The 14,897-nt window shown below is 37.0% G+C and overlaps 2 protein-coding genes across 2 annotated transcripts in view; one reads left to right on the top strand and one right to left on the bottom strand.

Annotated features, from left to right (window-relative positions):
• The window catches only part of HERPUD2 (HERPUD family member 2), a 33,849-nt gene extending 22,751 nt beyond the window's left edge, over positions 1-11,098 (top strand). The window contains exons 6-9 of the mRNA XM_055314693.1: positions 5,758-5,880; positions 8,406-8,729; positions 9,425-9,542; positions 10,233-11,098. Coding sequence (XP_055170668.1) covers positions 5,758-5,880; positions 8,406-8,729; positions 9,425-9,542; positions 10,233-10,394 — 727 coding nt within the window. The 3' untranslated portion in view covers positions 10,395-11,098. The remainder of the gene's footprint in view (positions 1-5,757; positions 5,881-8,405; positions 8,730-9,424; positions 9,543-10,232) is intronic.
• LOC129502856 (60S ribosomal protein L7-like) lies at positions 2,620-3,404 on the bottom strand. Its single transcript, XM_055314694.1, has one exon. The coding sequence runs from the start codon at positions 3,307-3,309 to the stop codon at positions 2,692-2,694; it is 618 nt and encodes a 205-aa protein (XP_055170669.1). The 5' UTR covers positions 3,310-3,404; the 3' UTR covers positions 2,620-2,691.
• Positions 11,099-14,897: the final 3,799 nt, after the last annotated feature.

Below are 14,897 nucleotides of genomic sequence, written 5' to 3'. Positions count from 1 at the left end.
TGTGTTGCTATTTTCCAAAATTTGTATGTGACAGCTCTTTAAAAGAATATTAATAATACTTATAAAGCACTAAGCAAAAGTTACGCATTGTGTTAAGCACTTATATATGCTATGTAATTCAGTGCTATACATTGACTTTTATATCCACTCTAGTCCAGGTACTATTTTCTCCCATTTTATAGATGAGAAGGAGGCGTAAAGGCCATGTAGCTTGCCTAAGTTCACAGAAGTGGTCAGCAGCAGAACTAGAATTAAAATCCATATCTGACTTAAAAGTCTGTGTTCTTAATGGTCTTGGGGAAGTGACTCCCTATTTTGTCTATCATTTGTTTTAGTAGGTTGCTGTTTGTATTTTGACTTCATTTATAATGGTTTTTGTCTCCCTTCCAGCCTCCCATTTAAAACTGTTTTCTAAAAAAACAAAAAACAAAAAACTGTTTTCTAGTCAGATCTACTGGTCAGATTTTAAGTATTGGCAAACTGAGTAAGCAGATCTGTTTCTTTGAGGACCTTGTGACTTTCTTCAGTAAAAATTTACCTTACAGTTTGCTATATGCTGGGCATTGAAGACAGGAAAATGAATTATGCACTTGCCCTCAATGGAAGTAGGTCAGATAGCACATCAGCAGATGGTAATCTGTTTGTCTATCAGAGTCTTGAAAAAAGTTCTGCAGGAACCTGGAGAGGGAAGTGACTGTCTCTGCTTGGAGGGATGGGGAGGGCTTCGTACGTGGTAATGTTTGAGCTGATTTTAAGGGAAGTTCAGCAGGTAGAACAAAGACTTCTTGAGAGTGGAGAGGCTTGAGAAGGCATATTCTGGGAGCGAGGTGGGGATTCCATGCAGTTGCTGCATCTTATGGAGTGGTAAAGGAAATGGGGCTGACTTCACAGGGTTTATTTTAAAGAATCTGTTCCTGATTTTTGAAGTTTCCAGGTCCTTTTATCTTCTCTCCTTTGTACTTCTTAACTTTAGAAAGCATACTAATGAGTATCTTTTGGTATAGCTTTCAAGTATATGTTTGTGAATGGTAGTCTTTCAGGTTCTTGTTTTTTGTCATGGTCTCTGTTGTACTCAACCATTTCCGTGTCCTATGAATCTCCTTCACCCCCTTTTTCCATTGTTTAGCGTTTATTGAATAGTATTAACTGGTATAGTCTGTGTCAGGGGAAAAAAAAAAAGCTGTCATAACCTGTGCCGTCATATGATTTCCTGCCACCGGTATGTACAGCCGACTTTCCCAAGGCCAGAGGGAGAGACCAGGTTATCCTCTTACTTTGCTTTCCTTGCATAAAGAATATGAAATTTTATTTGGAGACAAACATATTTCACATTCTAAATAGTTACATTTTCCCCATGTTTCTGCTACTTTATTTGGCTCTTTGCAAAAAAAGGACTACTTAATTATTTTGAATTATAAAAGTAATATATGTATATTAAGATTTTTTGGGGAAAAAGAACAGTAAAGGAAGGGGGAAAAGTACTCCCCTGTCTAATCATCTGAAGACAACTATTTGTTAACATTTAGTGTTTCTTTTTTTTTGCAAATGGTTTTCTTTAATATAGTTGTAATTTTTACTGTGTTAACATTACACTTCATTTAATGTTGAAAATTAAATGAAACTTACAAGTTTCTAGATAAAATAGTTGCTTATAATCAGCTCTTTATTTCAGAGTTTTCTTGCTATGCATATGTAGTTGTTCAACAGATATTTATTGTGCTAAGCCCTGGAGATACAATAACAGGGTTTAGCACAATGAAACCTATTTCCTTTTCTTAGGAGCACAGAATCTGATCAGAGAGATAGGAAAATGAACAGATCATTTCTTTTTTTAGTTATTTTCTAAGAGGTGATACATGCAAATGGAACCATTTTAAAAGTGACCAAAGTATGCAGCAGTTTCATTCTTGTGTGTCCTAGTTATCCATGACAAATACTGTGTGTGTATGTGTGTGTGCATGCGCATATGTGGGTACATGGACGTGTGTATTTAACACAAATAGTAGTGTACATCCTATACACACTGACCTACATTTTATTTTACTAAATGTAGTAACATCGTCCCCTGTTAATACACAAGACCCTGTCTTGTTCTTTATTAAGTGCATAATATTCCATTATATAGATTACTATAATTTTTTAAAAATATTTATTTATTTATTTATTCATGAAAGACACACACAGAGAGAGAGGCAGAGTCATAGGCAGAGGGAGAAGCAGGCTCCATGCAGGGAGCCCGATGTGGGATTTGATCCTGGGTCTCCAGGATCACGCCCTGGGCTAAAAGGCAGGTGCTAAACTGCTGAGCCACCCAGGCATCCCAGATTACTATAGTTTAATGAATCATTCCCTGTTGACATGTGTATGTGTGTAGGGTAAACAATATTTTTATTGTTATATTATAACAATTATAGTATATTATTATGTTAAAAATATTGTAAGTCAATATTTTTATTCACTGCTTTTTTAATTTTTAAAAATTTGATTATACTTTTTAAACGTTCACCAAGTACAGAAAATATTATAAAGAACTCCCTTTTACCTAACACCCACTTCCTCAATTGTTAAACATTCTTCATCTATTCCCTCTTGTTCCTCTTTTTTTTTCTTGGGCTGGAATTTTTTTTTTTTCCATTTGAAAGTAGTCATTTATTAACTGACCAGATTACAAAAATAATCATGGTAGATACCTTAGTTCATCCTTCTAATAAGCCTATTGATCTGGTCTTCCCTGTTGCCAGCATCTCCACCTTCTACAAAACGGGTGGTTTTTTTCTTCATTCCGCCATGTGGAGAAGATAATTTGGAGGGCCATAAAAAGTTGTTGGCTTCTTTGAAACGTTTTCCAACGGTATAGATCTCGTGACTCAGATCCTCCATGCAGATGATGCCATATTTACCAAGAGACCGAGCAATCAATGTGTTATCTGTCAGGGCAATTCGCTTCTTGTTGATCTTGCCATAACCACGCTTGTAGATCAATTCATTCACTGACTTCAGGTTTGGGTACCCCCATGGTTCCACAATCCTTAGCATTTTAACTGAAGCCTTGTTGAGCTTAAAAAAGGTGCCATTGAAGATCTGGCGAAGGCGAAGAAGCTGCAACACCTTTTGAACCTTTGGGCTCACACCATTGATACCTCTGATCCTGATGACAAATGCCAACTTGGGTTCTGCAGGCACGTAGAAGTTGCCGGCTTTTCTCGCCGTCCTCGCCATGCGAATCTCAGTTCTGTACATCTGCCTGTATTCCTTGTGGTAATGCTTAGCCTTTTCATAGATAAGCTTCCTCCTTGCCTTTCGAAGCATCTTTTGGGCAAACTTTTTTTTCAGATGCTTGATCTTCAACTCCACAAAGTTCCTTCGCTTTTTCTTAAGGGTTTCCAGCACAACAGGAACCTTCTTCTTCTTCTTTTCTGCACCCTCCGTGGTTCCAGCCGGAAAAAGAGGCGGGCTGGAATATTTTAAAGCAAAACCCCTAGATACTCTGTAATTCCATCTGTAAGTACTGGCTGTATGTAACAGATACGACAGATACGGACTATAAGAAAATCAAAATACTAGTAGAATACTCAAAAATTCTTTAATAACATCAAACACTCAATTCATGTTTAGTTTTTCCTGATTATCTCAAATGTCTTTTTATAGTTGTTTTGATTGAGTCCATATTCAGAGAGGTTGACAGATTGTTTCATAAAGCTCTTCTAATCTCTTACTCCCTCCACCTTTTTTTTAATAGATTTTTAAAATTTTTTAAATTTTGTAGCTAGTAACAGCTATGTTTTTAACAATGTTACTAACATAAAATATTATTTGGGACGGAGATATGAAATTTTTTCCCATACTTTGTATTTCTTAATTCTCAGAAGTAGAATTATTTGGGCAGTTGGGTAAAAGTGAACATTTTTAAAGGAATTTAATTTGTAAAATTGTTTTTTATTTTTTTATTTTTTTATTTTTTTTTAAAATTTTTTATTTATTTACGATAGTCACAGAGAGAGAGAGAGAGGCAGAGACACAGGCAGAGGGAGAAGCAGGCTCCATGCACCGGGAGCCCGATATGGGATTCGATCCCAGGTCTCCAGGATCGCGCCCTGGGCCAAAGGCAGGCGCTAAACCGCTGCGCCACCCAGGGATCCCGTAAAATTGTTTTTTAAAGCTGTATTCCATTTCATCCTGCTAGTAGTGAAAGAGTTGGGTTTCACTTGTATCCCCTGAGGGCCAATACTGGATATTGGCAGACAAAAAAGAAAATATATTTTAGTTTGCATTTATTTGGTGTCCTAATGATTATTTCCCTTTCTTTGAATTCTTTATGTAGAAAATATATGAACTATTATTTATTGAAAACATTTTTTCCCAAGCTCTGTCTCTTAATTTTATGTCATCAAATATATGGATTCCTTTTTTTTAATGCTTTCTTCTATTGCTTATAAGTTAGGAAAATCTCCTTCCCTCCAAAGGTTTGATAAATAATCAGTTGCAGTTTCTTCTAAGTTTTTTTATGGTTTAACTTTTAATACTTTCATTTTAGTCCATTTAATACTTATTTAAATATTTGGAATGAGATGAAGCTTTATTTCTTTATTTTTTAAAGATTTTATTTATTCATGAGAGACACAGAGAGGCAGAGACAAAGGCAGAGGGAGAAGCAGGCTCCATGTAGGAAGCCCCATGTGGGACTTGATCCCGGGACTCCAAGGATCATGCCCTGGGCCGAAGGCACTAAACCACTGGGCCACCCAGGGGGAGCCTGATGCAGGACTTGATCCCAGGACCCTATTCACAACCTGAGCCAAAGGCAGACTCTCAACCACTGAGCCACCTAGGTACTCGAAATTAGTTTTCTATAATCAGTTATTGCCAATTGTACACTAACAGTCTTTTGCATATCATATTAAAAGTTCATGAATTTGTTAACGATTCTTGTCTCATCTGGTTAGACAGCTTATACCAGCTAAAGATAAAATTCAAGTAATACGAAGAAAAGGAAAGTTAGCACACAGATTCTGCAAATACACACTTTCAAGTTGTATTCAGATTTAGGGATAGGGGACAGTAAAAATAAAAATAGCCAACATTTATTGAGTACAAACTAACAATCCTATGAAGGAGATTCTATTATTAGCCCCATTTTAGAGGTAAGGAAACTGAGGCATAGAGCCCTTAAATATGACCTTACACAAATTTTGTTAGTAGGCATTTAGCCTGCTTTAAAAATGTACATATAAATATGTTCTGCCAATCTTGTTTTTTTAACTAAAGAAATATTTTACAGATTTTTATAATGTTTTCTATTTTATAGCTAATATCTGCTATGTTGTTAATATAAATATTACTAACATAAAATATCATTTTGGTAGGTTCCACATTCCTGAAACATTTTGTTGTAAAGTTTGTTTTAGGGCTTTTGGTTCTTAAGGAGAATGTACTTAAAATAGAATTAAGAGTATTTTTGGCCTTTCCTGCTGAAATGAGAAGATAGCAAATATTCAGGCTTGCCACACATTTTGTTGGTGTTTGCTTTCTTACTAAGATTGGGCCGAAATGTTAGTTGTTTGATACACCTGGGGTCTGAGTCATCTTATATAAGCCATAATATCTTATTTGAAGAATGTTGAAAATAAGTATTTTTCTTTTTCAATATGGTTTAATATATTTTGTCTATGGATGGCTTATACTTAAGAAATGAAAATTCTGAGAAATGCTTTCAACTTCTAGAGCATGGAAAGACATTTCTTTATCTCTTTATTGCAGAAATGTGGACAACCAGCTTCCTGGGCAAGCTATTCCAGCTGGATTCCCAGTGTATCCCGCTTTCAGCCCCCTGCAGATGCTGTGGTGGCAACAGATGTATGCTCATCAGTATTACATGCAATAGTAAGTTATTTGAGTTCATTATTTTTGCTTTCTTTTTCATACTAGGTAAGTTGACTTGGGACTTCATGTACTGATTCATTTTACTGGTTTTTAAAAATTATGAGAATGAGTTTGCCAGCATTTCAGCAGATACTTTCTTTTAAATTATTTGGCTACAGAGGAGAGGTTCACATCCAGTTCACATCAGCTAAACTTATCTGCTTCTCCCTCTTTCCCCTAATTACATTTATCAGTAGTGAGATGCTTTCTTTAATACAACATTTTATCTATGTAAGAAGAGAAAACTTAGGGGAGTTTCACTGGAAGGCCGCAAATCTACATGAAGAGAGAGGATGCTGAAGAAAAAGGGAGTCCTATGCCAGGGAGGTTCATGTTGGCACAGGGCTAATATGCTTTCTGGACTGTCAGTATTTTAGTAAGTCTTTCTTCTAGTCAGCATGGAGCACAATTTCTCAGCCTTCATTCTTCTATGCATTCATTTAACATTTCCAGCTTCTTTTTAATGTTCTCTTATTTATGTGATTTTGTTATCCTCTTCATTTTGTTTTTCTCTTTACTTATTTTGTGTCCTTGATGGCCCATTTCCCCCTTCTTCTAAATGGTAACATTGCATGTTCAGTTGGATGGGTATTTGTGTACTTGCCATGTACCTTATGACAGTCTGGTAAGGAAGAGAAGATCCAGTCCTGGGCCAGTTCTCTTGGATTTCTTTTTTCTGCAGCCTTAGTTGTTAGTTCTCTGTGGGTGACCCCTATTCTTTATCTCCTGTGTTTCATCCGGATTGCTGGAAGATTTCCATAGGGACATTTGCCTTACCTCTCAATTCAGGACATCTCAAAGTTGACATCACCATCCTCTTAAATGTGTTCTCCTTCTTGACTTCGTCAGTGACACAGTCTCTTTTTATTTATCCTCTAGGCCCTTAACCTAAATCAGCTTTGACTCTGCCTTCAGTTGTCCCTGAACCCAACACTTTACTAAGATGAGTTAATATGTTGTTTCACTTTTGTTCTTCCCCCGTATCTTATTTTATCTATATTTTGCCCAGATCTTTTCTCATTTTGGACCTATTTTACTGCAATTGTTCTTTCTCCTTTTAGACTCTTTACTGTACTTCATTCTACTGCTGCCAGGTTAGTGTGCCTAACACTGAATTGAGCCAGTATCTGATGTATCCCTCCGAAGTATCTGATGATTCCCTTATCTATGGTGTGAAGTTGGTATCCTTATCCTTACTCCAGACCTTACCCCATAAAGCTGACGTGCTTTATGAACCTCATATCCTAATGTTCTTTCGCATGATCCCTTGGCTGCAGACAGGCTATTTGTACCTTACCTGTTGCTGTGATAATAGTTATTATTCCAGTGACTGCTTTGTGCTTAGTACTGTACTGTAGATGCTTTATACCCCTTATCTCATTTATATAACCTCCTGAGAATTTGTGTAAGATGAGTGGAGCTTATTGTAGCTTGCTACTAAATCATGCAGTTTTATGTATTTATTTAATTCCTGAGCCTCAAGTTCCTTCCTTTAATGAAATAACTCACCAAGAATCAGAATATCTGTTAGGTAGGAAGTATTTTTGGTAACTAAAAAAGCCTTTACAGATACAAGGTATTAGCATACTGACTTAAATAGGTTTTTGTAAAATTTCTGGCTTTATATTTTGCTATCTTGATTTTTAAACATTTTATTGTAGAAAAATTTTAGCACGTGAAGAGATAGAATAGTAAAATGAATCGTTGTGTACTTACCACCCAGCTTCAACATTTATCAAATCATGGCATTCTTGTTCTAGAACTTTCCCCTCCTTTGCTGGATAATTTAAAGCAAATCCCAGATATATTATCATCTTACTGGGAGCCTCTGGAAAATTTATTCTTTCAAGCAATCAAATTATAGGCAGTCTTCAGGATCACAATTCCTCGTAGGTTTACAAGTACCTATTCAAGTAGTTCCTAGATGGAGTTCCCAAAAGTCGGGATTGGGGTTGAGGTGTTGTTATCTGGGATCTAGTTAATATCTTAAAATACAGATATAAATCCTTTATCACTGACAGTGGATACATAGGGTAATGATTAATGTACATTTTTAGACGTATTTTTCAAAACATGGCTCTAAGGGAGAGGTGGTGGGTGCGGTAGTAGTCATCCCATGCAGAAAAACAAAAGGGGCCACTAGTGAAAAGATTTGGTAAAGGATTTGGTTATTACTTTATAAGGTACTTTAATGAAAGAGAGAAAATATAGTAATTACCATGGCTTTCTTATCTCTTCCACCTCTCCCCTACCGTCTCAGACTGTGAAGCTGAGGTATTAGCATCCTTTCTTGAGCTACTCACTCCTATCATCAATCTTGGCTCCACTTTCCACTATGATTTGTACTTACCTAAGAAATGTGTTATAGGAGTTGTGATATTCCATATTAGGTTTATGAAAATGCATACGGCTCCCCAAGGAAGTTTTACAAAATATAGTATGATAAAGTTTTTTTTTTTTAATATTAATTTTGGTGAATATTTCAGTCAAGCTGCAGTTTCAGCTCAGGCCACATCAAATGCCAACCCAGCGCAGCCTGCTGCTTCACAGCCTCTAAATCTGGCACATGTTCCTGGAGAAGAACCCCCACCAGCTCCAAACCTAGTGGCCCAAGAAAATCGACCCATGAATGAGAATGTTCAAATGAATGCACAGGGAGGTCCAGTGCTAAATGAAGAAGACTTCAATCGAGACTGGCTAGACTGGATGTACACGTTCTCACGAGCTGCAATTCTCCTTAGCATTGTATACTTCTATTCTTCTTTTAGTCGGTTTATCATGGTAATGGGAGCCATGCTACTGGTTTATTTGTGAGTGATGCTCATTAACTTTTTGTGATTTCTTTTAATTACTTTCTAACTGTTGAGCACAGAATTTGGCATATGGTAATCTGCCATGACTGTTGAGTGAAGGGATAGGAGTTTTGGACTCCAGATATCTAGCACCCAAAGTAAAGTAGGTTATATTGAGTAGGAATGTTTATCAGAACTGTCTACAGATTTTCCTTTTACCATCTTTCATAAGAATTAGACCTGGCATATCAATTATTTAGAACTTGAAGTGTCTGATGTACTTTTTAGTAATAGTTATCAATATCAATAGTAAGACCTATGGGAATAGGTCAGGCTTTTTTTTTCCTAAGTAGGCTTTTTCTTGCCCCCCTTTTCCCTAAGAGGCAAAGAAATACGTAGTTGAATTTCATTTTGAAAAATACTGGAAAAGAAGTTATGACTCTCAATGTGTTAGGACATTAAGATAGCTAAATTAGATATTAAGATATCTAGCATAGAGCCATTAAAGTCCATGATAAATTTTTAGAGTTAAGCCGATTCCTATTTTGCTCTCATTGCTTTGAGGAGGAGGGGGTAGTTCTTGGCTTGAAGTAGGAGATTTGGTCTTTTTATTTATTATAGTTGAAATAATTTTTCTGTTGTAGGACACTAATGTTTTAGTGTTACAAATAAAAACAATTGCGACTTCTTTTTTTCTTTATTTTACTGAACAGACACCAAGCTGGATGGTTTCCTTTTAGGCAAGAAGGAGGTCAGCAACAGGCTCCCAACAATAATGCCGAAGTTAACAATGATGGGCAAAATGCAAACAACCTAGAACTTGAAGAAATGGTATGCTAATGAGGGTTTTGTATACTTCAAATATAGATGTTCCTCAGCACTTGTAAGAAACCAACATGATAAAAGAATCTTGAGGTGTTCCACAAGTTTTTGTGGAATGGCACATGAAGAAATATTAACATATAAATTGTGTGATTTTATCTGGGAGAACTTAGATTATAATACTGAGTCAGTCATGTATTAGAATTAAGCAGGGGTGCCTCAGTGGCTCAGTTGGTTAAGTATCCGACTGTGGATTTTGGCTCAGGGCATGATCTCAGTGTCATGAGATCCATTCTTGTCTTGGGCTCTGCACTCAGCAGGGAGCTTGCTTACTATTCTCTCTCTCTCTCCCTCACCATCTGCTTTTTCCCTCTTCTTTCTCTCTCAAAAAGAACCCAAACAAAAAACCCCAAAGAGACTTAAGAACTAACATTATTCTTCCTGAAAACAGCCTAGAAAGTAAATTATGCACACATTGAGAATTTATTGTATTAAATTGGCAGTTATCCACTTGAACATGAACACTGAGGAATTTATCAATTTTGGATTTAATAAAGCTTTACAGTGACCAGATATGTACCATTTCCTTATTACATGCTCATATTCCTTTTCTGTAGGTAAGAATTTAATTCTTTCTTTCATGAGTTAATGCTAGCTGTTCAAATCCCCTAGGATTATGTTTCTTGTTTTGTTTGAAAGGAGCGTCTTATGGATGATGGGCTTGAAGAGGAGAGTGGAGAAGATGCAGGTGAAGACGCCAGTGCAGTTCAAAGGCCTGGATTAATGGCGTCAGCTTGGTCTTTTATCACCACCTTCTTTACTTCACTGATACCAGAAGGGCCTCCCCAGGTTGCCAATTAGACCTGAAAAACTGTGCCAGCTACAAAGGAGGGTCTGACTTTAGGAAAGTGTTTTAAATAACAGTGCAATTTCAAAAAATTTATTACTTTCTTTTCATCATCATGTACAGAGGTGTTTTTTCTTTAAGCTTCTCATGCATATGAATATTTTAAGCACAAATGGACTACTAAATGTGTGATTTCTTTTTTAAGATCCTAACAGAACATAGTATAACAATATTGGTCTTCCAGGTTTTGTTAATTTCAGTTATGTATATTCTATTAAGGCAGACCTATTTTGTGTGTCTTATCTCTTTAAAGAGCTGCTTCACATATAAATGTCTATAGCCAATAGCCCAGCCCTTCAGTGTATAATTTGAATAAATACATCTATTTTCTGTGAATTATCCTGAAAGTTTTAAACAGAAGGACCTCATAGTTTTTAATAAAGAATATTATTTACATAAAATGTGCTAGCAGCATCTTGCCCAGCCATAAAGCAATAAACTTCTCAATAATGTTAATTTTGACATTTGGATAAATAATGGAAACTTTCTATTTTAAGGGCATGTATCCCATCAATTGGAATTAGTACCTTAAAAAAAAAAGGCAGCTCTTCAATGGAATTAATAGTGATATAAATGTTTGATACAGGCAGTACTTTTATAAAATATGCTGGAAATTGCTCCCTGTAATTTTTTTAAATAAAAAGTCAATTATGGTAAACTGTCTTATGGGGTATTTGTTCAGACCCTTCAGTAATGTACTCATTACATGTAAGAATCTATGTAAATTTCAGTAGTTGTTGGGAAAGGTTGCAAGTTTTCGAGGTCATTTTCACCTCCTTGTGCTCCAGATGGATATCTTTGTTCTCAGTTTGAAACCTTGATAATCTACTTAAAAATTCCTGTGTGAAAGCCAAGTCAGTATTTTATAAGAAAGGAGTAGTTAACAGTTGAAACTGAACAAATGGGGTTGTTCATGCAAGAACTTTATCTCACGTGAAATGTGTTATAAAGTTATAGTAGTACTGGTCTGGTAATACATGATTAGATAATAGAACAAAATAGAAGATTAAGAAAACATTCATACGTGATTTTCTAAGTTATCTACTTATAATGGTAAATTATTATAAGTGACACTTCAAGGGATAGCTGGTTAACTTTTTGAAAAGTAAAATTAGTTTTCTATTTAGAGATATGAATCAAGATATTCAGTATGAGCAGCTGAACATAACAGACACAAACAGAAAATACAGATGAATACTTACATACTGTTGGGGTGACAAAATATCTTTGGGGCAGAATCCCTAAAAGAAAATTTTGCTATGTCTGTCATATTTCGATATACATAATTAAAGGCAAATAATTAGGGGAAAAATGAAAAAGACAGTAGTAAGTCTTAAATTTAGTTAAGACAATATCCCAGTAGGAAATGGGCAAGGATACTCTCGAGTTATCTTGGGCTGGGTGGCTTACACAACGAACATTTATTTATTTGTCACAGCCTCACAAGTCCTGCGAGGCTGAGATGTCTAAGACCAAGGTGCAGGCGGACTGTGGGTCTGCTGAAGGCCCTCTTCCTGCTTGCAGATGGCCAGCTTGCTGCATTCTCACACAGCAGAGAACAGCAGAAGCAAGCTCTCTCTCCTCTCTTTTCTTACAGGGGCACCGATCCTGTTCAGGAGAGCTCTGCCCTCCTGCTTAATAACCTCCCAAAGGCATACCTCCTAATACTATTACATTGGGGGGTGCAACTTCAACATGAATTGTAGGGGGCACAAACATTATGTCTTTAATAGATAAAAACACGGGCAATAAATATGAGAACAGATGTAATGAGTCCAAAGTTCAAACTATCAAATTGTTAAGATCATAATAGTGTGGGTTAAAGAAAAAAAAAAGGTAGGTGAAGCTATAGGGGAATATAAAATGGTACATAGCCTTTCCAGCAAGTATGAGATTTTAAAAATGCACAGAATCATTCAGTGTCACCCTGTTGTTCCTGGAATGAAGATAAGATTCTTAACATGTTTATAAAGTTCTGAAAGGTTGGGTCCTTGCACCCTCTCAATCTGTGCTCACCATTAATGCCTGTTTTAGCTAGGCTGGTCTTCCAATACCAGTATTCTCTCTTTCCAGCCCCAAGAATTTTAAATTTGTTTTTTTTTTTTTGCTTGGAACACAGTCTCTTCCTGTTTATTTCTTTTTGTTTGTTTTTGCCTTGTTCACACTTACTTAATCATTCATGAGATCTTTGCTAATGGCCAGTTCTGTGGAGAAGTTTTCCCTGGTAGCACTGTTCTTTCAAATGACACCACTGCAGTTCACATTTATTTATTTGTCTTTCCTACAAGATAGGAGGGCTATGACTCTGGAAATATATTTATGCTCATTATTGTATCTCCAGTCCTAGAAGATTGCCCAGAAGTTAGTTCGATACTCAATGAGTGATTGAAAATTTGCATACCCTTTGAATCAGCAAAAGTTTGAGAGTATGGTGCATATGTGAGATTTAGCTTTTTAAGATATTCTTTGCATTGTTTTAACAGGAAAGAATTAGAACTGATAGATGTTCAACAGGGTGAGCTATGGTACATTTGTATACTGTTTGGATCACGTTCAGGGATGGCTTTTTTCATCCTTATGAAATGGGATCCTTTTTTCATCCCTTATGAAGGGATGGCTTATGGAGTCAGTGCATCCAGAGGGAAGGTCTGGATTTTAACCTAGGAGCTAAATAAATAAATAGTTAAAGCTGCAAGAAATGCTTCATTGGTCACATCAAACCAGAATGGGTAGGTAAGAATGCAGAGATAATTATGAGACAGATTAGTCTTTTTATCTTCTGTTGGGAGCCAGAGATGTGAGAACCGGAGCCATAGAATTCATAGAGGGGAACTGCGTTATAGGTGACACCCCCATGTGGAGGAAATGAGCAGGTCTTTGTGTCTAGCGGCAGAATGGGGCCTGAGGAGAAAAATGCCAGTCACAGACTTGCCCTCAGAAGGCACATGGCTAAGAATTCTAAGAACACTGGAATGTGTTGTTAGAACTTAATTATTTTCCCTATATTATTAATTCCCTCATGTTAGGCTCACTTTTGGTAAGTCTTTGTGAAAAACTACAGCCCACTGTCAGCTGTGTTTTAGACAATTAAGGGAGGAGATGTGTCTATACTGGGCCAGATGGTGCCTAGGGGGCAATGGTAGCTTGGAGATGGTTTCCAGGTGGCAAGACAGCAGCATAGAAACCCAGACACTGGTCTCTAGGTCAAATGCTGACTAGCAACAGCCAGGATGGATTTGTGGGATATAAGCACTTCCTAGAACTTCTGTTCCTTACACATCACAATAAAGACTAGACTTTGTACAGCCAAGCAATATGGGTGAGGTGGGTCGGATTACGTTAGGTGGGTAAAAGGAAAGGGTGATCCTCGGCTGCAAAGCTGGAGACATTCTTGCCATAGTTTGGTGGCACTTTTCAGTGCCACCATCCACCATTATTCTAACTGGTTTCTCTGGCTCCAACACCACTATTGAAATTTGGCTTTTCAAATGAGGGGAGGAAAGGCTGTGTTTGGATCTTCATTTGTATAGTCTCAGCAACTGTTTTTGCTTCACTGTGGAAAGACTAAGGTGTGCCGATTTATAGATCAGCTTTCTGTAAGTCTGGTGTAAATCAGACCATCAGGCCTGTCATATCTGGAGTGGCGTTGCTGGGTATGCAAAACTGCACTGGGTTCCGGAATGTGGTGCTCCCCACAACGGAGTCTTTACTGGGAGTCCTGGTGTGGCTGAACTCACTCCCGACCTGGATCGAGTGCTCTAACTGTAACCTGGGAAAGTGAAATAAACTGACTGCATGGTGAGTACAAAGCATGCTTCTGGTATTTTATATCTGACATAAATAGTTTGGATGTTTCAATACATCAACGATTCAAAGGACTTCAAACGGTTTTTTGAAATTTTTTCTATGGTAGGAACATTGAACCTGAGATCCACTCTCTTGACAGTTTTTTTTTTTCTTAGCAGGTTTTTAAGTGTATAATACAGTAGCATTTTAAAAATTTCAGACATTTAGAAGACAAATTATGCTTCCTGAATTTAAGTGTTCTGAAGCAATGTAAGCCTTTTATTAAAATACTATGGAATCTTTGAAATAAAGGTTTTTCTTATAAAGAGAACCCAGGATAACTAGTTAGGGTTCTTGTTCCTTAGCACCTGGAGCTTCTCTGTGTCCAGGAGTCATAGTAGGTAGAAAGCGTTTCCCAGAACAATGAGGGCTCACCCTTAATACAGTGAGGACAGCAAAAGATCTGTCTCCCTTTTCCAGAGCAAACCATGGTGATTACTGTCTCATTACACTTGGTTACACCCTCGGGGCCACAGTCTAGGGGGGCTAATTTCATGAATCTTCTAGCCAAAGCCTGCTTCCTTGATCCTGCTGCTAAATTCTCACACCAACGGATCTACTTTCCAAAACGAACATACCACTGCCTGCCTAAACTATTTCGAGCGGTGCAG

The sequence above is a fragment of the Nyctereutes procyonoides genome, unplaced genomic scaffold (assembly GCF_905146905.1).
Source record: "Nyctereutes procyonoides isolate TBG_1078 unplaced genomic scaffold, NYPRO_anot_genome, whole genome shotgun sequence".
NCBI classification, from domain to species: Eukaryota; Metazoa; Chordata; class Mammalia; order Carnivora; family Canidae; genus Nyctereutes; species Nyctereutes procyonoides.
The sequence above is the reverse complement of the archived record's forward strand: the minus strand, read 5'-3'. Positions and strand labels throughout refer to the sequence as shown.

Excerpts from the sequence above, each read along its gene's own strand:
- LOC129502856 (XM_055314694.1), bottom strand. The coding sequence starts at position 3,309 with ATGCTTCGAAAGGCAAGGAGGAAGCTTATCTATGAAAAGGCTAAGCAT.